The 27321-nt window shown below is 43.1% G+C and overlaps 1 protein-coding gene across 24 annotated transcripts in view; it reads left to right on the plus strand.

Moving 5' to 3' along the window:
• Window positions 1-678: 678 nt before the first annotated feature.
• Window positions 679-27321, plus strand: part of DEPDC5 (DEP domain containing 5, GATOR1 subcomplex subunit) — a 49671-nt gene continuing 23028 nt past the window's right edge. For 3 of the 24 annotated variants that reach the window (XM_061465936.1, XM_061465937.1, XM_061465935.1), the window contains exons 1-26: window positions 1741-2231; window positions 2495-2612; window positions 3355-3442; window positions 4106-4152; window positions 4645-4730; window positions 5521-5604; window positions 6286-6335; window positions 8770-8839; window positions 9178-9256; window positions 10171-10232; window positions 11265-11334; window positions 11745-11817; window positions 12927-13030; window positions 13379-13453; window positions 14228-14362; window positions 14837-14898; window positions 15003-15076; window positions 16284-16353; window positions 16810-16846; window positions 17542-17662; window positions 17848-18094; window positions 19680-19860; window positions 20397-20532; window positions 22189-22286; window positions 25094-25159; window positions 26483-26666. In XM_061465936.1, the coding sequence (XP_061321920.1) occupies window positions 2555-2612; window positions 3355-3442; window positions 4106-4152; window positions 4645-4730; window positions 5521-5604; window positions 6286-6335; window positions 8770-8839; window positions 9178-9256; window positions 10171-10232; window positions 11265-11334; window positions 11745-11817; window positions 12927-13030; window positions 13379-13453; window positions 14228-14362; window positions 14837-14898; window positions 15003-15076; window positions 16284-16353; window positions 16810-16846; window positions 17542-17662; window positions 17848-18094; window positions 19680-19860; window positions 20397-20532; window positions 22189-22286; window positions 25094-25159; window positions 26483-26666 (2357 nt within the window). In that variant the 5' untranslated portion in view covers window positions 1741-2231; window positions 2495-2554. Of the gene's footprint in view, window positions 703-1740; window positions 2232-2494; window positions 2613-3354; window positions 3443-4105; window positions 4153-4644; window positions 4731-5520; window positions 5605-6285; window positions 6336-8769; window positions 8840-9177; window positions 9257-10170; window positions 10233-11264; window positions 11335-11744; window positions 11818-12926; window positions 13031-13378; window positions 13454-14227; window positions 14363-14836; window positions 14899-15002; window positions 15077-16283; window positions 16354-16809; window positions 16847-17541; window positions 17663-17847; window positions 18095-19659; window positions 19861-20396; window positions 20533-22188; window positions 22287-25093; window positions 25160-26482; window positions 26667-27321 lie in introns of those variants that run through there. The other 21 variants (XM_061465915.1, XM_061465934.1, XM_061465923.1 and 18 more) reach the window with 21 other exon arrangements.

Consider the following 27321-nt stretch of genomic DNA (forward strand, 5'->3'; position numbering starts at 1 on the left):
ATCATTTGTTTTCCCGTGATTTTGTTAAGTTTTTAATCTTCGAGGGAGGAAGGGAAAACCAACTTTTCTTCGCATTTTCTGCCTAGAAGGAACACTTTAAGGCATAATCCATCACACACCGTGCCTCATTAGCGTCTCTCACAGAAGCACCTCACGCTGTACGTCGGATGTGCCGTTCCAGGTCTGTTTGCACACCGCAGGTATCGCGTCGGGACCCTCTTCAGCCCAAACGACACACCCCGATGCCCTGCACCAGCGAGAGCGCACACATCACAGCGCGTAGCGTTCCAGCCGCTCAGACGCCGGCGGCTGAACGAACCCCCCTGTCTCCCCGCTCCTGAAGACACCTCCACCGCCAGGAGCTGTCGAAGCCCGGCGTTGCCAGAGGCATCAGTTACTCAGTTTACAAAAACACGGGCTTGAGCGCTGCTCTCCCTGCTCCCGAACCGAGACAGCCTTCAAGGAACAGGCTCCTCCGGCGCCAGCCCTGCGGGAAGGACCGCACTGCCGACGGTACCGCCGAGCCCCAGCTACGGCACAACTCGAACCGACCGCTCCTTTGTCCGGAGCGCGGCGGCAGCGCGGACAAGCTCAGCCCAGAGCCCTCCTCCTCCTCCCGGACAGGAGCCCCGGACAGCGGCGGCCCGATCTGCTCTGCTCGTCCCCGGTGGTCCGCACCCGCCCCGAGGCGGCGCGCTGAAGGTAATTATGCAACCGCCGCTGATTCCCCCAGCGCCGGCAGGGAGCGGGCTCGGTCCCACAGAGCCCCCACCGCGTCCAAGCAGGGCCGGGTCCACCGCCAGCCCCTCTCCCCCCGCTCCGCCTCACCGGGGGCGCCGCTGCCCATTCCCAACCGGCGGCGGCGAGCGGAAGAGGCGGGCCCGCGGCAGAGACATCCCCCCTCTGCAGCCCGACGGCGGCAACGTTCCGGTCCCATTACCTCAGCGGCAGCCGGCCCCGCGCCGCCCGCGCCCTCCGCCGGTCGCATCACTTCCTCATCCGGGCTCGCCCGTTCGCTCGCTTGCCCTTAACAGCCGTTGCCCTGGCACCAGCCCGGTGCCCGCAGCCCCCCCGCCCCGTGTAGAGCCCCGCCCGCCGCGCCGCCAGGGGGTGTCCCGGCAGCGCGCCTTCCCACCCGGACCGGGACTATGCGTCACGTGACGCGCGCGTGCTGGCTCGGCGGCCCCGGATGCGGAAGTGGCGAGCGCCGCCGTGGGGGCTTCGTCGGGACGGTGCCGCCGCCGCCGCTGCTGAGGGACACGGGACAGGAGGTCAGGGCCCTGCGCTTGTCCCTTCCTCTGTGGCCGCTGGGAGGGACGGGGGGGGCTGCCCTGAGGCCTGCCGCGGAAAGGCGTCCCTGGCAGTGCCGCTGTTGTCCCACGGCAGCCGGTGAGCGGCCCGTGGCGTCTCTCGGACGGTGTCCACTGCTCCCCTGTTGCTGGGGCTGCCGAGGTCCGCGCTTCGGGGCGGGGGGGGAACTACTCCTTTATCCTGCTAACGCTGTTTTCAGCTGCGTGGTGGAGGGACGCGGCGTTACCGCAGCAGGGTTAGTGCCTGTGAGCGCCGGCCGGGAGTGCAGCGAGTTCATTCACGCTCAGTTTCACCCGTGCAGGGCCCGGTGCGCCGTCAGGGCCTGCAGCTGTGTGCCCGCTTCTTCCAGCCTCAGTTCTAAGTTTGTTAAGATAAACTCTGTAAAACCTTCAGACTTTGGACGTGGGGTTCCCCCCCACCATGCCTTTGTAGCTCGCTAATTGAATCGACTTTCTGAGCGGCACATCTGAAACTCAGTGCTTTAGTCTGTTTAAAAGGCACTTTTAAGTCCTGCCTTTTGATTTGGTGTAAGAATAGAGTTATAAATAAAAGAGCTTATATTTTAACGAGGCTATAGTTTTATGAAGAAAACTGCATTCTCACTGATAATTTCCAGTTTAAACACACTTCCAAAAAGAGTAAATTGGAAAAGTAAAAGTCATCCCTTGAAATATGCTTTATTTTAAATGAAAGTGGCAGGAAGAGATTAATGTGGTGGTTGATGCAGTTAGATGAATTCAGATGGGTGCTTCAGATGTGTTTGCTTGGCCTTTGTACCTCTGCTGGCTGCAGCTCTGCTGCTTTGGTGTGGAATCATCTGGCTGTGGACTCCAGTGCCTTTGAGACATGTGGAAAAAGATGTGTGAAGGGGAGGGAATGAAGAAAACAGAAGATGTAATAGGCAGTGGGTGTAACTCTGGGTATTCATGTTAATGCATTTAATATAGGGTTCAGAATTTCTCCCTGAAATAGGAAGGAGACTTTAAGAGAGTGGTACTAGGAGGAGCGCTGGTAGGAGAGGTTGTAAAATTGTTGTAAACTACTAAACTTTTAGTTTGGCATTTATTAAACTTCGTAATGTGCCTGCTTTCAGGTGTGCCCTTGGCTGTGTGGTGGTACAACAGCCTGTGTTCACATGCAGAGTATAAAGAATGGTCTGTGTTTGCTTTCATTTCCATATTAGATATGCAAGATGTCTTCAACTGTTTTTACTCAAAGCAGCTGAGAAGAACTGGAATTCAAGATGAGAACTAACAAGGTGTACAAGCTCGTCATACATAAGAAGGGGTTCGGAGGCAGTGGTCAGTATCTCCTGGTTTGTAACAATGAGACCAGCACTCTCTTACTTCATTGAAAGCAGTTGATTTATTGGTCTTTCTAACAGAACAGTGGAGATGGGACTTTGGTGTTACCAGCCCGTTTGGAAAGCTCTTTTTTGGTAGCAAGATGCAGCAGAATAAAATTGCATTTGTCAGAACAGAATGTGATTGCACCTAGAAAATGAACTTGCTTTTTTTCTACCTCTTCTCCTTTTGTTGCATCTTTTTTTTAACCTTGTATTTCAGTCACCCCAATAAGTGGCAGATATGTCAATGACCAGTGCCTGTGTGTAGGTGTGTTTCTGTGTACTAAGAACAATGTCATTTGTTTGATTGCTCCCTACTAGACTCACAGCATGCTAACATATCTCGTTAAGGTTCCTGTTAGGCTGTCTACTTTCCTGCTGATGTGTGTTAGATGAGAAATGCAAGAGATGATCCTGCTTGCCTCATTAAGGCACTCTTGTGTCCAACACATCTTTTGTGAAAGTTCTGGGATTGGAAAGAGAAGTTTTTGCCCCCAGAGTGGCCAGACTGAAGTGACTGCTACTGCTGAACCCAGGACACCAGGGGCGCTGTCGTGTAGTGGATATAAAGTGTTGCTGACCTGTTAATGCTGTGATGGTCTGGTTATGCGGAGTAAGCTATTGCATACGAACATGCAACTGTCTTTTTGGTATATATCTGTTCATTGCAGTTTTCCTCATTTGTTTATGTCTTGTAGATGATGAACTGGTGGTAAATCCTAAAGTATTTCTTCAAATCAAGCTGGGAGATGTTGTGGAAATTGCACATCCCAATGATGAGTACAGGTGAATTCTCTCTTTGCTGATATCAGTCAGGTGTGGTTAGAGCACTGAAAGGGTGTGTTCATGTGCAGCAGTTTCTAGTGATGGGCTCTTGGAGCAGGGAGAACTTTGCTTCAGGGTGCTGCCGTCTTCTGCTTGAAGAGAAGAGGATAACTACAGCAGGAGCTCTTTCTTAAAATTTATGGAGTTCTTTGTGTTTGGTGCTATTTTGCTGACCTTTCACAGGGCAGATAGCACCTGACTGTAGAATCTACAATGGCTTTGTCCTCTTCATAGATGCGCTGATGCCTGGTTACTATTCTTTCATCCTATATTATATCCTAGGCAAAACTAAAACTTCCTGCTCGGCTATAAAAACATGAATAATCTTTACAGGAAGCTGTTCATCCTGCAGCCTGTATCTGAAAAGTAGCAGTTTACCTGTTTGAGATTCCAAGATGTTCATGTGTGACTTATTTCCCATTTAGAGTATCATCTTTACCTCAAGAGTACCTTATAACATGTAAGAAAAAAGATAGATGATGTATGAAGCTTTCTAGGAAATATTCGTGTTTATGTTTAGCTTATGCCATGCTCCATGTTACTAAACAGTTTTGAGAGAGTGATTTGCCAGAGTAGACTGTTGGTATCTCAGCTTTCTACCTTTTTTTCTTGTTTGCATGCTAGTCCCCTGCTTCTACAAGTGAAGTCACTTAAGGAAGATTTGCAGAAAGGTAACTTTAAACTCATAGTACACAGTAAAATCAGTGACAGAGATTATATTATTGGTCTGTACCTGTGATTGACTAATGCATATATTTGAACTCTGTAAGAAAATCAGTGCTTTGTCTCTTTAGGAATGGAGGGGTTCTAATTTTATCAGAAAATGAATAGCCAATTTTAAATCTGCTTTTGGTTAGGCAATATGTGGTTATGGTTTAAACAAAATTGGCTTTTTAGCTTGAAAGTTTTGTTTCTGCATTCTCTGCCTAGCTTTATACCTTTCCTTCTTGCAGGAATTAATTCAGCCTAAACTTTGAGTTTATCTTGCCTGCCTTGATTTTAGCGACTCTGAAATTGGTCCATAGCTGAAGGAAGCTGTCGTCTTTTTCTAAGGCCCTAAGTGTTTCATGACAGTCTCACTGTGTTGCTTTTGTACTTTTAAACCACATGAAACCTTTTGGGAATGCTCACTACTTTCTTGTCCTTTCTTATGTTTGTGACAGAAACTATAAGTGTGGATCAGACAGTTGCACAAGTGTTCCGACTGCGGCCATACCAGGATGTCCACGTGAATGTTGTTGACCCAAAGGTGTGTGGCTTTGCGGCTTTTTTCCCATCTGTTCCTTCACTTAGCTCGAATCAGAGTCCTGTGAACTTCCATCTACAGTAGTATTGGGGAACAAGAGTATATACTTTTATTGGAAAGTATTTAGCCTTCTTTCCTAAGAAAATGAGGCTTGGGCAGTTGAACTGTTTAAGTGTCTCTTTCTTCACTCCCTGCCATCCCTGCTCTCTTTCTGAAGTCTGGGGGCCAGCTTCAGCACAGCTTGATAGAAATTTAGAAATTTCAAAAGCCTTTAAATTTTAGAAATTCAGGATAACCGGGCAGAGTAAAGAGAAACATTTTGTAAGTGGCCGAGTCAAAAGCAGAGTCATGGCATGGGCATGCATTATCTGACACCAGATACCCTTGTAGGAGAGGCATCTCTTGTAAATATCCTCGCTGCCAAAAGAGCTTCAGTCAGAGCATACATTCAGCACAAGACCCAAATCTGCAGGAAACAAGGTTTCCTTAATGCAGTGAACAACGGAAGTAACTTGTTTCACTTGCGCTTCTAGTTTGCACTGATACTTGTAGCACAGATTTAGTTCTTGGGCTTTTCTGGTCCCAGTGTACAGTGTCTTGCAGCTCTCAGTCATTCCAGGTACATGAACAACTTTGGCAGTTACTCTGAAGGGATTTCACTTTTATTTTGCATCCGTCAGGAGTATTGACTTGCTTTAGACCAGCTCTCCCTGTAACATTTGGTTCTTACCAGAACAGACTGAAGGGAACTAGTTAGAAACAACCAGACCGCTGTTTTTCTTCCATTTCCCAGGAGGTGACTTTGGACTTGGTGGAGCTGACCTTTAAAGATCAGTATATTGGGCGTGGCGATATGTGGCGACTGAAGAAAAGTTTGGTAAGACCTCTGTTGTGATAATATGTGGGGTGAAGGAGATCATGTACCTTTTTCTTTGCTTGCTGTAAAGGAAAATAAGCATTATACAAAGTATAGAATACTGAGGACAAGATCAGCAGCTCCTGAGGAACTCAAGCTGTAAGTGGTACCTTGGAGTTGGAGAAATAGATGTAAATGTGTTGCAGAAAAATGTAATCCCATCATTTCCTACTTCATTGCCACACTGTGAATTACTGCTTTGGGCACTGAAAATGCTGTGAGAGTTTTTAGCTGATATTCTGAATTTTAATGCTTTACTATATTTGGAAGGAATTGAATCCAAATGTTTCTCTAAGTAGAAGCATGCTGAAGTGTTGTCTCTCTGATAGCACCGCTTAATAAGCAACTCGTTTGTTTCCACATCTCTAAAACAGTCTTTGGCTCCTCGAAGCACAGTGAATTAGACAGATGAACCCAATAAAAGTTTACATGTGATAAAAACTATTTTCTAGTGCAGAGGTTCTGTAGGCTGAAGTATTAGTTGTAAATACTCTCAGTGAGCTGAAGTGTTAGTTGTAAATATGCTCAGTGGCTTTCATGATTTTATGCAGAAATCAGGTGTTTGTGGATATTTTGTTTGTAAATTGGTCTGCTCACTCTGAGCCTTCTGTTCTTTTAACACCTGTAACTGTTCTTTCTTAGGTCAGCACATGTGCATATGTCACTCAGAAGGTTGAATTTGCAGGTATCAGGTCAGTGCCTCCCCTTAGAGCTTGCTGTTACAATATTATATTAATGAGCCCTGAGTACCCAACTGGAGAATCTTCTCTGAAAAATCCTTCATGATTTATCACACAGTATCACAGTATGTTAGAGATTGGAAGGGACCTCGAAAGATCATCTAGTCCAATCCCCCTGCCGGAGCAGGAACACCTAGATAATGTTACACAGGAATGCGTCCAGGCGGGTTTTGAATGTCTCCAGGGAAGGAGACTCCACAACCTCCCTGGGCAGCCTGTTCCAGTGTTCCGTCACCCTCACTGAGAAGAAGTTTCTTCTCAAGTTTAAGTGGAACCTCTTGTGTTCCAGTTTGTACCCATTACCCCTTGTCCTATCATTGTTTGCCACTGAGTAGAGCCTGGCTCCGTCCTCGTGACACTCCCCCTTTATATATTTATAGACACTGATAAGGTCACCCCTCAGTCTCCTCTTCTCCAAACTATAGAGACCCAGCTCCCTCAGTCTTTCCTCATAAGGGAGATGCTCCACTCCCTTAATCATCTTTGTTGCCCTGCGCTGGACTCTCTCCAGCAGCTCCCTGTCCTTCTTGAACTGAGGGGCCCAGAACTGGACACAATACTCCAGATGCGGTCTCACCAGGGCAGAGTAGAGGGGAAGGAGGACCTCTCTCGACCTACTAACCACCGCCCTTCTAATACACCCCAGGATGCCATTGGCCTTCTTAGCCACAAGGGCACAGTGTTGGCTCATGGTCATCCTGTTGTCCACTAGGACCCCCAGGTCCCTCTCCCCTACACTGCTCTCTAACAGGTCATTCCCCAACCTATACTGGAACCTGGGGTTGTTCCTGCCCAGATGCAGGACTCTACACTTTCCCTTGTTATATTTCATCAAGTTACTCCCTGCCCAACTCTCCAGCCTATCCAGGTCTCGCTGGATGGCAGCACAGCCTTCTGGCGTGTCAGCCACTCCTCCCAGCTTAGTGTCATCAGCAAACTTGCTGATAGTACACTCAATTCCCTCATCTAAATCATTGATGAATATATTAAATAATACCGGTCCCAGTACTGACCCTTGAGGCACTCCACTAGTTACAGGCCTCCAACTAGACTCAGCCCCATAGACTACAACTCTCTGGCTTCTCTCCTTCAGCCAGTTCGCAGTCCACCTCACTACCTGATCATCCAGTCCACACTTCCTCATTTTAGCCGTGAGGATGCTGTGGGAGACTGTGTCAAATGCTTTGCTGAAGTCAAGGTAGACCACATCCACCGCTCTGCCATCATCCATCCACTGTGTTATTTCCTCATAAAAGGCTAAGAGATTGGTCAAACATGATTTCCCCCTGGTGAAGCCATGTTGACTGCCCCTCATAACCTTCTTATCCTTGATATGCCTTAAGATGGTACCAAGGATAAGGTGTTCCATCACTTTCCCAGGGATGGAGGTGAGGCTGACCGGCCTATAGTTACCCGGGTCCTCCTTCTTGCCCTTTTTGAAGACTGGAGTGACATTTGCTTTCCTCCAGTCCTCAGGCACCTCTCCCGTTTCCCAAGACTTGGTAAAGATGATGGAGAGTGGTCTAGCAATGACTTCCGCCAGTTCCCTCAGCACCCGCGGGTGCATCCCATCTGGACCCATGGATTTATGGATGTCCAGATTGCTCAACTGGTCTCTAACCCATTCCTCATCGACTAAGGCAAACCGCTCCGTCGACCTGACTTCATCTAAGGTCTCAGGGGTACAGGGCTCTTCAGGACTGCCCGCAGCAGAGTAGACAGAGACAAAGAAGGCATTCAGTAACTCTGCCATCTCTTTATCTTCTGTCACCAGGGCACCCATCCCGTTCATCAGTGGGCCTACATTGCCTCTGGTGTTAGTTTTGTCTGCCATGTATTTAAAAAAGCTCTTTTTGCTGTCCTTGACCCTTCTCGCCAGGTTTAATTCTAAGGATGCCTTAGTCCTCCTAGCTGCCTTCCTACATCCTCTAGGAAGGAGGATTGTTCTCTTATTGTTCTCTTATTCTTCTACAGTTTTCCATCAACACTGCGAGGTCAGGGAAGGCTTCTGTCTGATTTGGGGTGGAAGAAACTAGTATCAGGACAGCCAGCAACACTTGTTGCCTCTGATCAATGCCAAATAATTGTCATTTTACCACTTACAGTATTTCTCACCCTTCCCAAGATGTTTTAATAGTTTAGATGAGGATTACTTTAGTTGCTGTTGAGGTGAGAAGGGGACAAGATAAGGTGCAGATGCAGAGGGAAACAGCTGTTGGGACGTCTTTTGGATTAAAGATCAGGTTTTAACCCAATAGATTTCTACTCTATCTTCAAGTCGTCATTGAACGTAGATTTTGGTACATCCCTTATTTGCTCAAATACTGATTCTGTAATCTTCATGTTCACTCTGGTTAACAAATATTCTGCACTCTTTTTCTTCCAGGGCGCAGGCAGGTGAACTATGGGTGAAGAGTGAGAAAGTCACTTGTGGATACATCAGTGAGGATACCCGGGTAAGATTTCAGCAGCAAAGGAAGTTTCTCCATTCCTTTCTTTGCCAGGTTTCTTGTAATTCTATCTCGCTTGCAGATTTGTATGGATCACTTGAATTAGCCATGTTGTAAGGGGAAGAATGGCGATAAATTCAGGAGAATGAATGATCAGTAAACTTCAACTCTTCTGTACTGGCAGCACTAGGAATTACTTGGGCTGTTGAAATGTCAGCTTGTTAGGGGGGAAGTTCCCCGTAGTGCAGTGGGCACAGTTGTAGAAGTTGCTCTAATTGCCTTCAGCCTGTGGACCTTTTAGTGAACTTACCTTTTTTTACATAAGGTCCTTTGTTCCTTTGCAGGTGGTCTTCCGCTCCACTTCTGCCATGGTTTATATTTTTATCCAGATGAGCTGTGAAATGTGGGATTTTGATATTTATGGTATGTAGGTAACTGACCCGCCTGGTTGTGGATGTGGATGGCAGCAGCTGTCCTTTCAGCCCCTATGAGAAAACTGCTGCTACTATTTATTTCCACCACTGCTGGAAAACTAAAATACCCTGCCCTTGCCCTAGGCAGTGTTCTGAAGTGCCTTTTAGACCCTTACATACAGTGCCACACTTTTCTGTCTCCTAGCTATTCCATAATTTTCCTGTCCCTAAGGTAAGGCCTGGGTGCCATTATCTCAGTGATGAAATGCAGGGGGGTATCAGAAAGGTTTCTGTGGATATGACCATGTTTGGTGGTGAGGGTAGGCACAAACCTGTGCGAATCCTGAAACTAAAAATGTCTGGAAATCCTGTATGAGGAGGACCTTGATGTTTTAGATTTCCCTTGAATTTGGCTTAGTGAGGAAGCAAAATCCCCTCCTTAGCCCAGGTGAAGTCAGCGAGAAGTATTAAAACTTTGGGATTGAAAATGAGTCACTTCTCTGTGTCATTGCCCTATTCTATTTTTTCCACCTTTAATTCTTTAGAAAACCTCTTGCCATTTCCTCTGACCATGTGTTTATGCATATGTAACTGGGCAGCTACTCAAAACTGAGCAGGGGGTCAGTTGTGCATGCTATGCCTAAAAGATAGTACAGATGCTTTCCCAGCATGCTGCGAATGTGTTGGAAAGAGGAATTTAAAGGTCAGATCCTTTTCACAGTCAGAGTTGTGTTTACATCCTCTCAAACATTTTCATGCTTTTTAATGTTTTTACCATCTTTGCTTTAGTGATATTAGCATTTATTATGCATACAACTGCTCTAATTCTAATAGAAATAATTTTCTTATAATCTCAAGGTTAAATATACCCCATAGTTGGAGTAGCTGCGGTTATCTGATGCTTTGGAGATGTTTACTTTGCAGGGGACCTCTACTTTGAGAAGGCTGTGAATGGTTTCCTTGCTGACCTCTTCACAAAATGGAAGGTAAATAGCTGATCGAGTTAATCCTCTCTGAAAGAACAAGTCAATGCCATTTTAATAAGCCCATTGATGTGCCAGTTTGAGGAAGGTTGTGTCAGGCAATTTTAAAGTTTACAGGACTTGAAGAGGTGGCTCCTGGGCATCAAAAGAGTGGGTACTGCAGGTCTGCATTAAGTCATAACCTGTCCTGAGTGACCCCACTGCTGATCTCTTGTATCTGCTGTGTTTATATCATACAGTGTGTGTGGAGGACTGGACTAAAGTCACTGAATGTGTGATATGTTTGTGCCTGTGCAGTAATGCACAAGTCTGGTTTACACAATTTTAGATGTTCCAGGACTCTGTTATGACTATCTCCCTGGTACAGTGTGTAATGTGTTTAGTGCTGCTGTGTTTTCATGTGAAGGAGTTCCAGGCTGTAGTAAGTGGGTTGTTAATGATGTGCAAAGTTCTTGAAAGTGAATTGCTTCAAAAACCAACCAAAGCTTCACTGCCTGTTACAGCTGAACAATCCAGAGCTGTCTTCTCACTCAGTGCATGATCTGGCTTAGAGCTGCTGTTAGCAGTCCTGCAGCAGATTTCCACTGACTTGAGAGAACCGTATCAGTACTCCAAATAAAGGGCATATAAAATATGAAGTTTTAATTTGTTAGGGGCATCTCTCTAAACACTAAGAAATGAGAATATCAAGTTGTCATATATATAAACAAATTGAGTCAGGTGTATTTATTTTTTAAACAAAAGTTACGTATCTTGACAGTTACAGAGAGGAGTTTCTTTAGAGGCTGGTGGGGAGTGCTGCTGTTAAATGTGGTACAGCCTAGAAGCACAGAATCTACAGGACAGACCTTTGTTATTTCATAGAGGAATATGGAGCACTCATACAGATTCATTAATGCAGCAGTCTACCTTTTTCTAGTTACCTTTGGTTCTAGATGTGAGGGGAAAAGGTGTGTTTCTGTATGTGTATATACAGAGTTTCTTACTGAGTGTGACCCTAAAGATCTTCTGTTTTCATGTGTTCTTCCTGAGCAGGAGAAGAATTGCAGCCATGAAGTGACAGTGGTTCTATTTTCTAGAACATTTTATGAAGCAAAATCTATAGGTGTGTAAATTCTTTATTTTTGTGTTTCTATTTTTAGACCAATTCCCTTCTCTCTTGAAAGTTGGTCACAGGCTACCAGGGACTTTTTTATCTTCTTTCTTTATGCCCATGTCCAAAGTAATCCCTGTCAAGCACACTGGATACACAGCCATTCTTACAAAAATACTACAGCAGAAACCTTACGTAGAACAATATATGCCAGATTTTCCTCATCATACTCAAGCTGTTCTACTGGTTCAAAGACACTTCTAATATTGTGGGGGAGAGCTGATATTTCTCAAAGGTTTGGTTTTTGCTTTACCTTTTTTTCTAATTATTATTTTAATGAAAATAACAGCTCTTTACTAGGAAAGAGGGGTCATTTCTACACAAGAGCATAGGGTAATAATGTGCTTTTGCTTCTGTTCCAGATGAGTTTCCCGAAACACATCGTGCATCAATTCGGCAGGATCACGAGGGAAGATTTTATGAAGATTTTTACAAGTAGGTCTTTCTCCCAGTTCTTCACCTCCTGTCCCACAGTGTATATGCAACCCATGTGGAGAATATAGAATCATAGAATAGTTAGGGTTGGAAAGGACCTTAAGATCATCCAGTTCCAGCCCCCCTGCCATGGGCAGGGACACCTCACTCTAAACCATCTCACCCAAGGCTTCGTCCAACCTGGCCTTGAACACCACCAGCGATGGAGCATTCACAAACTCCCTGGGCATCCCATTCCAGTGCCTCACCACCCTAACAGGAAAGAATTTCTTCGTTATATCCAATCTAAACTTCCCCTCTTTAAGTTTTAACCCATTACCCCTTATCCTATCACTGCAGTCCCTAATGAAGAGTCCCCCCCCTGCATCCCTATAGGCCCCCTTCAGATACTGGAAGGCTGCTATGAGGTCTCCACGCAGCCTTCTCTTCTCCAGGATATATATATATATATATATGTCATGTTACCAAGTGTAGGAGTTTGCCAGGAATTTAGATAGTGAAAAATATGGCAGCAAATTGATGAGTAGCCCCCATTCCATCTGTGAGTGTGCACCCATGGTTGCTATGTCAGTCTTCCATGAGCATGTGAATATTGTGTTGCCTGTGCTTAACTGGAGTTGCCAGTAACCTCTAGAAGTTCTGTAGTGTTGGGAGTGGATTTTGCATAAGACTTGACTTTTTTTCAGGTCTTTGCATTCTTGAGTAGTTGAAGAATAAATGATTCTGTTGCTGAAACAAGTGTTTCCAGTTAGGTACTTACTGGAGCTTTTTCACTGATGGTCACAGCAGATGAAGCTGTGGAAGCTGTCATTTGATTCTGAACTTGGACTTCTTAATGATCTTACTGCTTTGCAAAACAGTGATGCTATTTGTCATGTAATGTTGATAACCTATTTAGAAGTGAGAGATTATTCTAGCTAGGAGTGTGCCCAGCTTCGTGTGTGCATCCACACGTTGATGATAGCTACAAGTATGCAGTCGTCCTGTGCTGCCTAGCAGAAGGAAGAAACACTCGCCTTTTTGTGCATTCTTTTTTCTGTAGTTTTTTCATCCATTCTCCCTCTTCATAGCTTCCTTTTATGAGCCTCATTAAGTTGTGCTCTTCCTAGAGTTGTCGTTCAGAATGAGAGACGAGAAGAGTGGACCTCATTGCTTGTGACCATTAAAAAGCTTTTCATCCAGTATCCTGTGTTGGTACGACTCGAGCAAGCAGGTACAAGAATCCTCCTTTCCTGTGCTTTACCCTTTTCTTTCTCTTTTTAATTTCTAAAGGTCTAGTTTCAGTTGGAGTCTGGTATTGTGCTACTTAGTGCTCTTCTGGCTAGGTTGTTTTGCTTGGGTCTTTCTGTGCAGTATACCAATACTAATTTTGTTGGAGTGGTAGGATTTACTGCAAATGCAGTTTTATTTTGTTTGTTTGGGTAGGATTTTCTGGGGGGAAAGAAGACTGTTAAAAAAAATTAAATTAAAAAAATATATATAAAATAATTTTTGTTTGGTTTTGGCTGGTCTATACAGGGATGGTAACTTTTTTCTTTTTCCCTTCTGCACACTTGTCCAGAGGGCTTTCCTCCAGGTTACAATTCTACCTCAGCACAAGGGAACTACCTGGAGGCCATAAATCTTTCATTCAATGGTAAGCTACAAACATGGATAAAATATACAGAGGAAGAAGCAGCTGCCAGTAAATGGCTGTGGTCTTCTGTTGCCTGGTCCTTAACACTATAAAGAGAAGGGGAATGTAAGGTGGTTGTTGTAATTTTCAGCCTCAGAAGAAATTGTCTTATGTGTCTCTGGAAAACCAGTAGCCCTCAAATAACTGAGTATTTGGTATTTCACTCTTCAGGGTGTTATTAGGATGAAACTTTTCCTTCCATCTGTGAATCTGTATGAGAACCTCTTGGAATAGGAGTTGAAATTTTCAGTTATGAAAGTGTTTCAGAATCGGAGTAGATCGAAGGTGGTTTACGTGAAGCTGATCCATGTCTTTTAGCAGGGAAATGGATTTGATAGGCTGGAAGTGCTCTCCTGTACACCAGATGTCATTCTGTCTTAGTGACTGTCTTGTTATTCCTATGGGAGAGAGCACAGGATGTTATTTTAAATTATTAGTAATGGACTTTATCTTATGGGGATTTTTGGGGTTTGTTTGTTGGCTTTGGGGTTTGTGAGATGTTATAAAAGAAACACTAAATGTATGAGAAAAATACTTCTTTTTTGTGTATCTGATTCCCATCTTCTCTTTAGCCCTAACTCTTCTCTCTGCTGTAGTTTAATGTTGATCGTTGGACAAGACTATATACAAGCCCTCTCATGCTTGCATGTGCTGTTGTAGTCACCTCTTTTGCTCTGAAAACAAACTTCCAGCCTCTTCTGTTCTTTTAAAGTATTCCCCAATTCTTTCTTCTAGTGTTTGACAAGCATTACATAAACCGCAACTTCGATCGGACCGGCCAGATGTCTGTGGTCATCACACCTGGGGTGGGAGTGTTTGAAGTTGATCGACTCCTTATGATTCTAACCAAGCAGCGGATGATAGATAATGGTAAATAACACCAATACTCTGCAGTCTCTGTGAAGGCAAGCAGAAATAGTTGGAAATACTCTAGCCTTTTCTTGCCATGAAAAAGTATCTACTGTAACCTGTGTACTCGGGGAAGACAGGTGCCCACACTTCATACTGAAATAGGCAGATTTACAGAGAACTCGAAGGCGATTTGTTTACAATTTATTTTCTTTGTGATGGAGTACTTCATCTGTCCATGCAGACCTTTCCCTTAAAGGATAATAATCTTGCATGACTTTCATTAGTTTAAAAGAAACGTTTCTTATATCCCCACTGGCACTGTTGGTTTGTAACCGTACTGTGGGACTGTTAACTACCATTTTCAGTATAATTACACCTTAAAATCTGATAGAAATACAAATTGGGCCTTCAGCTCAAATTGATGATCTATTTTGGCTTAGCGTATCAGTCCTGCTTGGTAGATGGCTGAACTCTACTGTTCTTTGTTTATAGGGATAGGTGTGGACTTGGTATGTATGGGAGAACAACCGTTGCATGCTGTACCACTCTTTAAGGTAATGCTTCTTTTCCCTTCTCTCTGCTCCTACTAGAAATATTGCTTATTTTGTGACTACTTAGACAAAGAGCAAGTTGCTATGCTTCTGAATTACTCTTACAGCTTCATAATCGCTGTGGACCTGGGGACTCCAGATTGGGTGATGACTACAATATTCCACACTGGATAAACCATAGGTAGGTGAACTCTCAGCCTTTGCTAATTACTTCTGATTTGCCTTCCATTTTATAATCAGTTGAATTCCCTTTCTTCTTTCATTGTTTATTTGCTCTGTTCTCTTCCTGAAGCAAAGACAGGTATTACAATAGCCTTGCAGAACTAGGAATGTACTTGCAGAATTCTGGTCATTAATGCAGCATATCAAAGATAATAGACTATTTGCATTGGAAAAGGTCTTGATCTTCCCAGTTAATTTAGTTATAGCCCTTACCTGTGCTTGAGGGAAGTCAGGAAGCTAAGCAAAAAATACAGTCACTTCAACTAATAACTAGATTAGCTATTAGTGAAAAGATACATCCCAAATTAACAGTTATGGTTAGAGAAAGTGTGGATAACATGGATAAATGTTGGAACAGCTGCAGGTAACGCTGAGGCTCAGTGTTACACTCCTTCACTCCAAAGCATGGTAGGTTTCTTTTCTGCTTTCTCTTAAATGTTTTTAATAATATTCTCTTCTTTCCCAACATGTAGAGATCAGGGCTCAGGATGAAAACTACCACCTCAGTCCTTGTTCTGCTTTAGGATTATTCTTTTTCTCTCTCTTTTAATACCTCATTTTATTTGCATGCATTAATTGACTGTCCTGACAGTCAGTTAATAGCTTCCATTGATAGCTACCATTCATAGCTACCATTCATAGCTTCCTTTGTAGCCACTATTTTCAAGTGATAGGAAGGCATCTGATCTTTGCCATGGATGAAAATGTGTTTGAAGGCTTATAATAAGGCAGAATTAAAAAGATTCAGATAACAAGAAACAGATTTTAAAGAGTACATTATTTAAAATGGGAGAGGTGTGTCATTTTCAAGCAGCTCATGAGTCATTACTGTCATGTAAGTTAGAGAGTGTTGTGTAAACTGCACAGTGCTGTATAGCCAGTGAAAGTGGATACCTTCTGCAGAAAGAGGAAGTGAACTGAGGAATACAAATGTAAGCATATTAAGAAGTCTAGACTGACCATTTATGGGAATCAAAGTCTGGCCTTTGAAGGAAGAGTAGCTTCTCATAAGTTAGGTATCCATTGTGTTTTCCATACGTTGTCTTATGCGAAGAAAGATGTCCCTTTTGGCCATCAAACAGCTCAGATTCACAGGCTGTTTGTAGTTGTAGCTAACCAAGTTCAGTTTTTAGAAGACAACTGAGCCATTCTGGTTTTCCTTTCAGCTTCTACACATCCAAAAGCCAGCTCCTCTGTAACAGCTTCACTCCCCGGATCAAGCTGGCAGGAAGGAAAGTAAGTATCCTTCTCATTTTCTTTTATTCTTCCTAGCTTGTCAGATACCTTTTCTCAGCAAAGCATCAGAATCTTTCTAGCAAGTGTTCCAACAAGTGTAACTAAGTTTCTGTGTTAAAAGACAGTGAAGGCAAAGCTGTAATGCTTGTTGTAGGGATTGTGAATGAGGCGCTAGTTTGTAGGTCTTTCTGGGATGAAACTAGGTGAGAAATGCTTTAGTCACCATAAAAATTAGAATTTCATTCTGTAATGAATTACTCCATGGAGAGGAAAGGAAGCTGTTGACAGAGATGGGTTTTACATAGTTTTGTGACCGAGTATCAATATTTAATACTTCTCAAGTGGTCTGGCTGCTTCATTGAGTCAACAAGATAAACTTTGTTTAACTTGCTGACTGTCTCCTTTTCTCTTGTCCTTTTTGTTTTGGTCACTTCCCTCTTCCTTTGGACCCTCCAGCCACTGACTGAGAAAGCAAAAAGTAACAGAGATGCCTGTGAGTAATTCTGTTCTGTAGTGATCTATCCCCCTAACACCTGTAGTAAAGCAATGATACTTCAGCAAAAACACTACTGATGAGATGTGGGACGGGACGCCTGTTGGAGAAACTGTGAAAACCACATAGTCATTGTCCAGGGGATTAATGTGTGTATGTCAGTTGCCTTCTTGGGAAATAACTAATATCGAGGGTAGTTTTCTGTCCTGGCTGCTGAGGAATACATGGTACCAGGCTGGCATGCTAGTGGTACTGTTGTGGGGGTAGGACAGGAGGACATTCACTGCCTTGGGGTGTTGACAGGGCTGTGACTGCAGAATTAAGTGGGAGAAGCCTGCTTTCGTCTAATACCACCTCGTTTCAGAAAGGGGTACGTTGGCTGTATAAGTGAATCTGTCCCTTCTTTCAAAGATGCTTCAAAGTGTGCAATTCCCTTGTGAGGAACTTGGCATCTGTTCATACAAGCATTGATTCGTTTATTAATTGAATTTCTTGGATATATGGGAGGAAGATACTTGGGCCTCAGGAGCCCTGATTCAGAGGCACCCGCTTTGATAGTTGAGCTGCTTCACCTTTCTGTTCTTGAGACTTTTATATGTGATTTTTCAGAGTAGATACTTTTCTTAGTTTCAAGAGTTGGGTACTTCTAATTTGCAGATCTTCAATGTTCCAGGGCTATATGATTTTTATTTCAGCATTAGGGGCTCCAAAAGATGCTGAGAATGCCCTACCTATCCAGGTGGATTATGATGGCTATGATGCCCAGGTGTTCAGACTGCCAGGCCCATCCAGAGCCCAGCGCTGTACCACTTTCAGGTAAGAGGCTTGTGAGTCTGCTAGTACTGGAGTAGCCATGTTGTCACTTTCTGGTACTTCTTCCTTATAGTCCTCTTACAGAGTTCACCTGTTGAGTATCTTACATGACTTGGGCCTGTTCAAGCCCCTTGATAACTCAGGAATTAATCTATCTTTTGTACCACTGGACATATCTGTATTTTCAGTAGGTCTGTGAGGGAGAGAGAAAGTCGAACCAGGAAGAGCTCTAGTTCCTATGACGTATCATGCAGCCCCTCTCTGCAGAGCCGCACGCTGCCCCCTGAGGAGGTGAGGAGCCAGGCTTCTGATGACAGCTCACTGGGCAAGATCTCCAACATCCTGATGATCCCACGGCCTCATCTGCACCAGTGTGAAGTCAGCAGCTCTTTGGGCTATACCAGCACCAGAGGTCAGCCTAACGCAGATGGGAAAGTACCTTAGGTGGTGAGAGAGAAGAGGGAAGTTTGTGGCGGCCACAGCCAGGCCAGCACAGGGGAGATGGTGCTTATATTAGGATTCATGGTAAACCTTTTCTGCAGTTTCAGCTGGGTGTGCATTCTCCCTTTGTTATCCTTGTTCAAGTCCATTGCTCTTTTTTACTGGCTTGTCCTAAATAGAAGTGTCCTGACATGGTTTATTCTTTTCCCTTGTCTATTGTTCTTTTATATTTGACTATTCTCCTGTGCCTGCCTGCAAATGTGGACACACACAAGTAACTTTTCATTATCCAGGTCACCTATAATCTGTCAAATGAGAAGTGGCCTTAGTAGTGAGCCCTGGGGGACTCTGATTGCAACTTCTTTCTATGGGGATTTGTTGTCCTTAAGAGTCACTTTCTGGATTCTTTCTTTTGACGCTCTACTGCTGAACTGCCTTGGTGTGTTAGCAGTGTTGGTGCTCTCCTTTCTTTCCTTCCAATTTAATTTTGTTCTCAATCAGTATGGGGCATCTTCCGCAAACCCAACTCATTTATAGGTAGGGTGTATTTCTCCTGCAGTTCCTTGATCTTCTGTAAAACTCTGTCCCTGAGGGTTCTTTAGGTCTTTCTTTGTTTCATGTCATGCTAACTCCTGATACAGTATTTACCCTGTTACAAGAACTGGATTTGATGATGTGTAACTGCTGCAACAAAGTGTGCTTCATGTTACATTTACCTTTCATGTTTTCCCCTGCTGTCAGTTAATATACATAGTTTTTCCTTTTATTTTTATTTTTTCCTTTTTTTTTTTTTTTTCCCCACTTCTGTTACCTTCTTTACTATGAAGGGTAGTCTTGTGACCTGGCTGAAGGTGTGCATCTGCATGGGGATATGTGTGAAATAGGATTGATGGGGAGGGAACAGTCAGACTAGCTGAGGCTTTTTACATGTTGTAGTTAGCAGTATAGGGTGGTAAAGAGACCCTTCTTTCTCTTTGGTATTCCTGTTTTTGAACCGTGATTCTTTCTACCTTGTATGCTATATTTTCCTATTTCTAAATAACTTCACTCCTGTTCTTCCTTGAATATCAATGTCTAACTGCTAACTTGCTGAGATTGTGTCCTGTATCTTCTGGAAGTAATCCTTTATTTCAGTGGTCAAATGTGAATGTTACAGAAAGTTCAGTATTACTCAGTTGTAGCTTCTGCTGTGTCTTTGGTACTCATCTTGAAGTTACTGGTGTGTCAGTCTTTTGATTTCTCAGGAATTCTCAAAGCTCTGAGTAATTCTTCATAGTTGACTTAGCAAGTGAGTTCTTTCTGGCTTCATCTGGTATAAAGTGACACAGCTTACAGCAGTTCTTTAATGGCAGATGAAATGATATTCTTTCTTGTCTGGATTCCTGTTCACATTGTATCCTGCAGACTGGGTTGAAATTTCTTTCAGCTTCTCTCCATGCCTGCTCATCAGCTCTCCTTATTCCCACTTACCCTGGGGGATGTTTATATTTCTAAGCAATTCATTCTCTTTTGCTTGGCTTCTGCATGATTTCGCACTGACTTTAAGTTGTGTTTCCTAGATGTCCTTGAGAACATGGAGTCTCAGCAGCGTGACTCCAGTGCCCCTGGGAGGTTCCACGTTGGCAGTGCAGAATCCATGCTGCACATCCGACCTGGGGGATACACACCCCAGCGAGCACTGATAAACCCGTTTGCCCCATCCCGCATGCCCATGAAGCTTACATCTAACAGGAGGCGCTGGATGCACACTTTTCCTGTGGGTAAGCCTCTTATGTAGCGTATTAGATTGCTGATACTTTTCCCTTGTCCCAGAATTAACACAAGAGAACCAATCTGAACTCTAGTGTCTTCAAGTACTTTCCACCTTAACAGAGGCTGAACTCAGTGTGTAGGCTTGATAAATTGCCATCTATTGACAAACTTGCAGCATCAGGTACTGTGGAACAATCTTAATAGTGAAGGGAGGCTGTTGAAGTGAATCATAACTGTAAATTGGGTTGACTTGCAGATGCTGCATTGTTCTCGCATTTGTTGAGCACCTTGTAAGTAGGCCATACAAAATAGTTAAAAGAATATTCTGCTTTTCTGGCTTCAGAGAAGATGCCAGAGGTTCAAGTCTTACAGACTTTCTTATGAGCTCAAGAGGTTCAAGAGTTGTAAAATCTTCAGATTTTATAAACATGCCTCCTTAATTTCCATTAGTTAGCATTGCCTGTGCTGTTGACAGAAGGAGGGTAAGAGCAACCGGGGAATCAATGCAGAAGTGGTGGTTAATGATCAAACTGTAACTGTGTAGGTCCGTCAGGAGAAGCTATCCAGATCCATCATCAAACCCGTCAGAATATGGCAGAAATGCAGGGCAATGGGCAGCAGGATTTGACACATTCCTCTGCTGAGCTGCTGGAGCTGGCTTACCACGAGGCAACTGGCAGGTGCGGTCCTTAGGTTGAATCTGTGTAGACTTCACGTGAACATCTCTTTTCCTTAATATTTGACACGTTACAGTATGGCAGTTAAAACTTGTGATCGTCAAGGTTAATAATATGCTGTGTCACTGACACGTGTGCAGCATATACTTTTATTTTAAGATACAAAGCTCCTTTGGCACGGCTGGAGATGGTTTATCTCCCTTAATTTGGGGAAGGGGGTTAGTTTATCACAGAGTTTGCCAAGGCCAAGCAATGCGGTGCATCATTCATGGAATTGTTCAAAATTGCCTTATAAAAGCTTATGTCTTTGATTCTTATCCCGATAGCTGTGACCTTCACCTCAGAATAGAACATGTTTTAACACAGGGCATAGCTTTGCCTCGCAGTGACTGCTGAGCCATTTCAGTGCTATCCGTTCAGTCCTGTCTTCCCCATGCAGGTGAGAAATACAGCCACCACGAACATCGGGGCAGGATTGCAAATGAAGGCACCTGGTTTGAAAACTGGTTTTCTTTAAGAAAAATGACCTTTGGTCAGTTTTGGGAGCTAATTGATTCTTGGCTCTGAGAAGTGAAAAAGATCCCAGTATAACTGCATGTGGCATGGTTGTGGGGAGCCTGGTTTTGGAGTGAGAGCAGTTAGATGGTTCGCTTCACCGAGGCCAGTTTTCAGACTGCACAGTTGTTTTCCAATCTCCAGATACTGGGTTGTGTTACCTTTTTTTATTTATTGAAAATACTTTGCCTGTGTTTTTTCACTCATTTTTAAGTGTTGTTTCCCAAAGCCATTTTGGCAGCTCAAACAACCTAAGAATTACCAAGAAGTTGGTTTCTTTCATCATGAAATTTGACATCTTTCCTGCTATGTGTTTCTTTTGTCTTGCATGTTTACTGAAATTCATGTTCAGTATTGTTCCTGGCTGTCCAGGATGAGTGAGGACCCTGCTGGTTACCCTCTGCCTTTTTAATTTCAGGGGGTTTTCTTGCAATTTTCAAGCAGTCCTTTAGGAAAATGCACTGCCTAATTATTCTTTCATGCCTTTTTCTTAAGAGAAAAATTGTTGTCCTGTAGAGTACACTAATCTTTGTGTTGTATAATGTTAATATGACATCATGCTCACCAACTTTCTTCACTAGTTCTGCCTTAAAAGGTAAGTTTTCTTGTTTGTTAACTTCATAAGTACATTCTGATGTGCTGAAGTATCTTGTCATTAATGCCAAACTCTCGTGTCATATTTTTGATGATTATTTTTCTGGTTCTCTGTCATCTCTGTGGATGATGTACTCATCTGAAGCAATTTCTTCACTCTAGAATATTGGTTTTATAGACCATGAAATCACATCTGTTTTATTTCTCTCCTGTGAGGCACATGAATAGCTGTTTCTCCACTGTCCTGCAAGGACAGTGCATTTGTTGTTGCTAGAGGCAAAGAACAAGCAGTATAGACAGATGGGGAATATTGTTACAGCCTTCTCTGTGCTGTTTTTATGGCTGTTGCCATCTCTGCAGGGCATCATGAAGAGCATGGTTTCACCACAGGCTCAGCTGAGCTGGCAGGCTGATTACTTGTTATCTGTTATATCAGCTCTTGTTAAAAGCAAGGAATGGCATGAGTGAGGAATGAATGTGTGTGTAAGAGGCTGTTTTGCTTTTCCACAGACACAGCAGCTCTCGGCACCCCGGAGACGGTGCCTCTTTCCTGAGCTTCAGTGGGACAGATGAGTACTCAAATGGTCTGGCTGGTGGCAATGGTGCAGGTAACAGAGTACTGACAAGGCATGGGGTTGGGAGAGGGGGCCCTTCCTTGGTGGCAGTGACAAAGTAAGAGAGCCACAAGTGAGGGAAGGTGGGTGGACCAGGCGTTACAGAGTGGAAAGAACCTATAATGGAAGAACAGTTTTTGACTTTGAGTGAATGGTCCTGCTTGGACTTTTTGGTGTGTTGCAGGTTTTGGGGGTGATTTGTTCTTGTTTTTTTTCTTTGGTCTTTTTTTTCTTTATGTGTCTCTACTTCTTCAGGTATGTCTAACAACTTTTACTGTGGAAAGATGCTCATTGTTCACATATGATGAACTCTTAGGCAGTTGTTTGCTTCCATAATAACAAAGCACTGATGTCCAGGCACAAAAAATAACTAAATATGCACTGATATTGCTCAAAACTTGTTTTTTTCTGGGTGGGTTTGCCTTACGCTGTTACCCTTTGCATTAAGAAACTTGTTTGAATATTTGTACTTTACATATGCAAGCTGATGGGAAGAATAACATTTGGTCATATGTAGGTTTTGAGTGAAGCTCTAAAGAAGCAGGTTTATTTTGTGGGGTAAGCTCTGGGATTCAGTGTTTTCAGGCATTTCTTGTCATTACCTACAAATGCACTTTCTCCAGATTTTGAGAACTTTGAACATGGTGCTGCTTATACTAAATGTTGTTCACACAGCCTAAAATATTTCATCACATTTTAAAGAGAAGACATGCCTGTACTTTCAGTTGAGGATTAGCACTGTCTGTCTTGCCTTACCCACACACCTGAATTAGTGGAAATTCTCAACATTTCTTTGGAATCGTGTTAGTAGAACAACGTGCCATACTGAGCATCTTGCTGTGTTGTCTGGTGTGTTGCACCCTACCTTCTGACTTTATGGAAGTGCTTTTTACATGGGTACATAGAGAAATTTGATCTTTTGGGCTGTAGTAGTCAAGACTTACGTTCTTTTGTCAAAACCAGTTTAAAGATTGATTATGATTATTTTTTTTTCTTAAATTCATCCTTCTGAATTACATTTGGATTAAAACAATTGTTTTCCTCTATGCTCATACCTTGAAGAGCCATGAAGCAGTTAGCAGACTTAATTTTCGTGTCTCTCTCATCCTGTGTTCACATAGTCACATTGAAAGGGATTTTGTTCTCTTGTTTTCTTCCGTGCATTTCATCTGAATTCATTTCATTTTCTTGCTTTAGTACTTTCTGCTTTTTTTTTCTGCCTTCAACATAGACTTTGTTCTTGCTGAGCTGCATTTCAGCTGCTGGTTACAATTTGCAAAACATAGATGCAGGGCATATCCTGGCAATAAACATGCTTGCCTTGAATACAAGCCTTTTGTGTCTGTAGATGGGCTGTAAATCATGTACGTGGTGGAAGTTAATCTGTGTCTGTCCTTGAGAAAGCAGTTAGGAGAACCTTCCCTGACTAAACGCCCTCAGCCATCTGTAGCTGCTACACTGTGACTCAGAGTTTTATGTTTCTCCCTTATGGTTTGAGTCACTTATGAAATGAAACTGTTCTTTAAAAACAAAAGTAATAATACAAAAATATGATTTCTCAGTGAGTCTGTTTCTCCTCTGCTGCCCACAGCAGGTTTTGCTGCAACATGGGCTTCACAGTGAAAACTATTACCCTACCTGTTTCCGTTGGCATTCAGTGTGTAGCCTGGATTGTCCAGCAGATGGTAGATGATAGTTCAGAGCAAATAAACCTTGTTGCAGTTCCCTAGCTAGGTGGCAGATGGCATCAGCGGAGCTGGTGAAAGATGAATGCCAAAGGAGCCCGCTCCTTTACTCTTTTAGCATCTTCATGGAAGCGGATAACCATCCTTTCTGACAGTAAATGCTATTTAGAGTAACAGCTGTGATGTTGATATCAGTTTTCTGGATAAATCCACATCAGCTAGTTTTATAAAAATGGCTCCTTTTAAATGTTTGGAGGCTCCTGAAATTTGTGTTCTGATAAATGCCTTTTAAGCCAGTAGTTTTACCTGTCCCTTTAGCTGCTTGTTTCCTTTCATGTTCTGCCTTTGCAGAACATGGTAATTTTAAACAGTCTGTAGTTACTATATTGGACCTATTTAGGGGCACCAAGGGCTTCATTAATGCTTTTCCAATTTGTAGCCTGGCAAGGGATAAAAAAGTATTCTGTATTGGCTGAATCAAGAAGATCCCCTGCCCCCTGGCAGAGAGTGAAATGTGTACTGGTAGTTTATGCACAAAAATGTTGGAATTGGTGTAAATCTGTATTGTGATTTTCATAGATTAGACTTTTCAGGTAATTAGAATCGCAGATATGGGTCCTCTTCTCCCACCAGGTGAAAAATCTTCAGCATTTCCTGTCTTGCTGCCCATGTTTTAGGAAATTCTTTCTCTTTACTTATTCCTTGTTCATAAAATGAAAAAAATCAATAAATAAAACTCTGGTTTTGGGTACTGAATGTATTTAAAACTACTTAGCTTCTGAGATCTTGAGATCAGCAAGTTAAATGATTACAGATGACTCTGTTGTTACTTGCTTTTTTTGTGGCATCTGCTTTTCAAGATGCGTTTCACCATTTTGAGGAGCTTGGTTTTGCTTGGTTTTTAGCTACTGAACACTTCTAATGAGATGCTCAAATTTCATCCAAGATGCCTTTTTTTCCCTCATTAGTTGGCTTTGGGTGGTTTTCTGCTATGCAGAACCCTGAATTCTTTCCAAGGAGGTGTATTCTTAAAATGTTGGCATGCTTTTTGTTTATTTCTATTTGAAGTGCAAGTGAAGTGTGTAATTACTTAAAATACATCTTTCTTTCTTTTAGGGGTGAACATCAAAACTCAGAACAAGGATTCCTTGGAAGATGCTGTCTCTAACTCTCCGGATCCAAGTAAGCAGGAGAAAGGTTTGGAAAAGAGTTTGTGTAGGTGGGATGATAGGGAGGGGAAGGGCATGTACATGTACAGAGATATCAGGAGATGGTAGGCAAGAAGCTGAGGAGCCTGGCTTTTGACAGTAGTTTATTTTGCCCTGCAGTAATGTGCAGGATCACCCTGTACTCTGAGTGCAGTGCTGTATCTCTTAAGAATATGTGAAGCTGGTTGCTGTATTACATCTGAAATTCTTTCCCTAGCAGACACTATTATGCAGAAAGCATAATAGTGTCTGAACTAGAAGAGCTGCTGAACTCTTGCCTGCTTCTCAACATGGAAAGTTTGCTAGGCACCAGCTATTTGAAGCAGAAGTAGTACAGTCAGTTTGTGAATTTGGTACTGTTAACTGAGAAATGTGCCTTCATCTAATAAAGAAACAAGTGTGTAGCTGTGTAAGAAAATATTTTCTTTATAGAGGTCTGTCCTGTATTACTCATGCAGTGTTCCTGCCATTAATGTTAACATTTTTACAGTAACTTAACTTTGCCTGTAAGATCTCAATGGCAAGAAGTTAAGAATTAGTAGCTGGCCAATCGCCTTGATGTAGATTGTTTGAGGCAGGTTAGAATGTAGTTCAGTAGTGAGCTGATAATTTGATGTAATTTAGTTAGCTTTTGGTTTTTAACGTCTAGTTTTAGATCTCTGTAATCGCAAAACTGCAACGTAACTGTAGGGAAGGGTGTGGGGAAGGACTGCTTTCCAAGTTACTCTTTTTCTGGTCTTCCCACCCCTCTGGATCTGTCTTCTGTTTTTATAACTGTAGCAATACTCCCTTTTCTGCTTTTGTACTATTCCAGAAAGAGGCTTTCTGTCCTCATCCCTAGCTCCTTCTGCAGTTGTCTAGGATGCAAAGCTGGTCTGATTTTCTTGTTCAGACTTGGAATGTTGATCTATTGTATTAATAACTGGGTAACTGCACCTGGCTTGCTGTAATTTTGGAAGAGCGGTGGCTATGTCAGCTCTAGCTTTCAATCAGCAAAATCAAGTGTATTAACTTTGAATGCCATTTGCATGATGGGTTTGAATTAGCATGTGCACTGCATTGTCTAACAAACTCTGTCTCTTTCTCTCCCTCCCTTCTTCCCATCCTACTTTCCTTCCCCCTTCTCATTCCACCCTCTCTTTGTCCCTGTTGACTTTATGCCAACTCTGTTTTGTCTCTCATTCTTTCTAACTTTCCTCTTCATGCCTCTCTTTCATCTTCCCGTGCACCCTGTTTTTTCATGGGTGACCATATATGCCCCCACTGTGTGCCCCCCCACAATGATACAACGAGGCAGTTCTGACGCTGTCTGCTCCCCCCGTAGTGCCAGGCTTCTGTTGTACAGTTGGAGTGGACTGGAAGTCTCTCACTACTCCGGCATGTCTCCCTCTAACCACGGACTACTTCCCTGACCGTCAGAGCCTGCAGAATGATTACACTGAGGGTTGCTATGATCTCCTCCCAGAAGCTGACATTGACAGGTTTGGCCAGCACCTTCTCTGTAAAGTAACTTCCATTGAAAATGCCTAAAGCACAGCTGGTGGAAGAGGAGCACTTCTACAAGAGAAAGATGAATTGCTAACATAGTTAGCAGCAGAATGCCTAGAGTTTTTCCCTTTTCAGCGATAACTTTGCACTTTTCCTGATGTTACCGTCTGACAGTATTGTGTTGTGTAGATTTTGTCAAAAATCTGAGTACAAAATCTTGCCCCGTTCTGTTGTGTTTCAGTCAAAATAATCAACCTCAGGCTATCGTCTTTGTTAACCTGTTTTCCACCAAGCATTTTGGAAACACTAAATGAACAAATGTACATGTACACTCAGTTTTCAAGATGCTTATCATCATTTTCAGGGATATTTAGTTTAAAGAGTCTTGGTGGAAAACATGCTTTATGGGAACACAGCACAAATATTAGTCGGAGTAATTTGGATACATAGGAAATAGCAGAATTAATGGAGAAATGCCTAAAAGAAATGTCAAATGTCCCTTTATAGCAGGAAGATGAAGTTTGGAGCAGAAGGAATTGTGATGAGATGCTATAGTGATATGTCTTTTAATCTCTGTCTGCTCTAGACATCCTGCTGTGGGAGAGGGTGGAGCATTGCTGCACGCTGGCAGTGCTGGGCTCTGCTGAA

Source organism: Pezoporus flaviventris, unplaced genomic scaffold (assembly GCF_033815535.1).
Source record: "Pezoporus flaviventris isolate CSIRO_AGI_PZ_B2104156 unplaced genomic scaffold, CSIRO_AGI_Pfla_v1 ptg000041l, whole genome shotgun sequence".
NCBI lineage: Eukaryota > Metazoa > Chordata > Aves > Psittaciformes > Psittacidae > Pezoporus > Pezoporus flaviventris.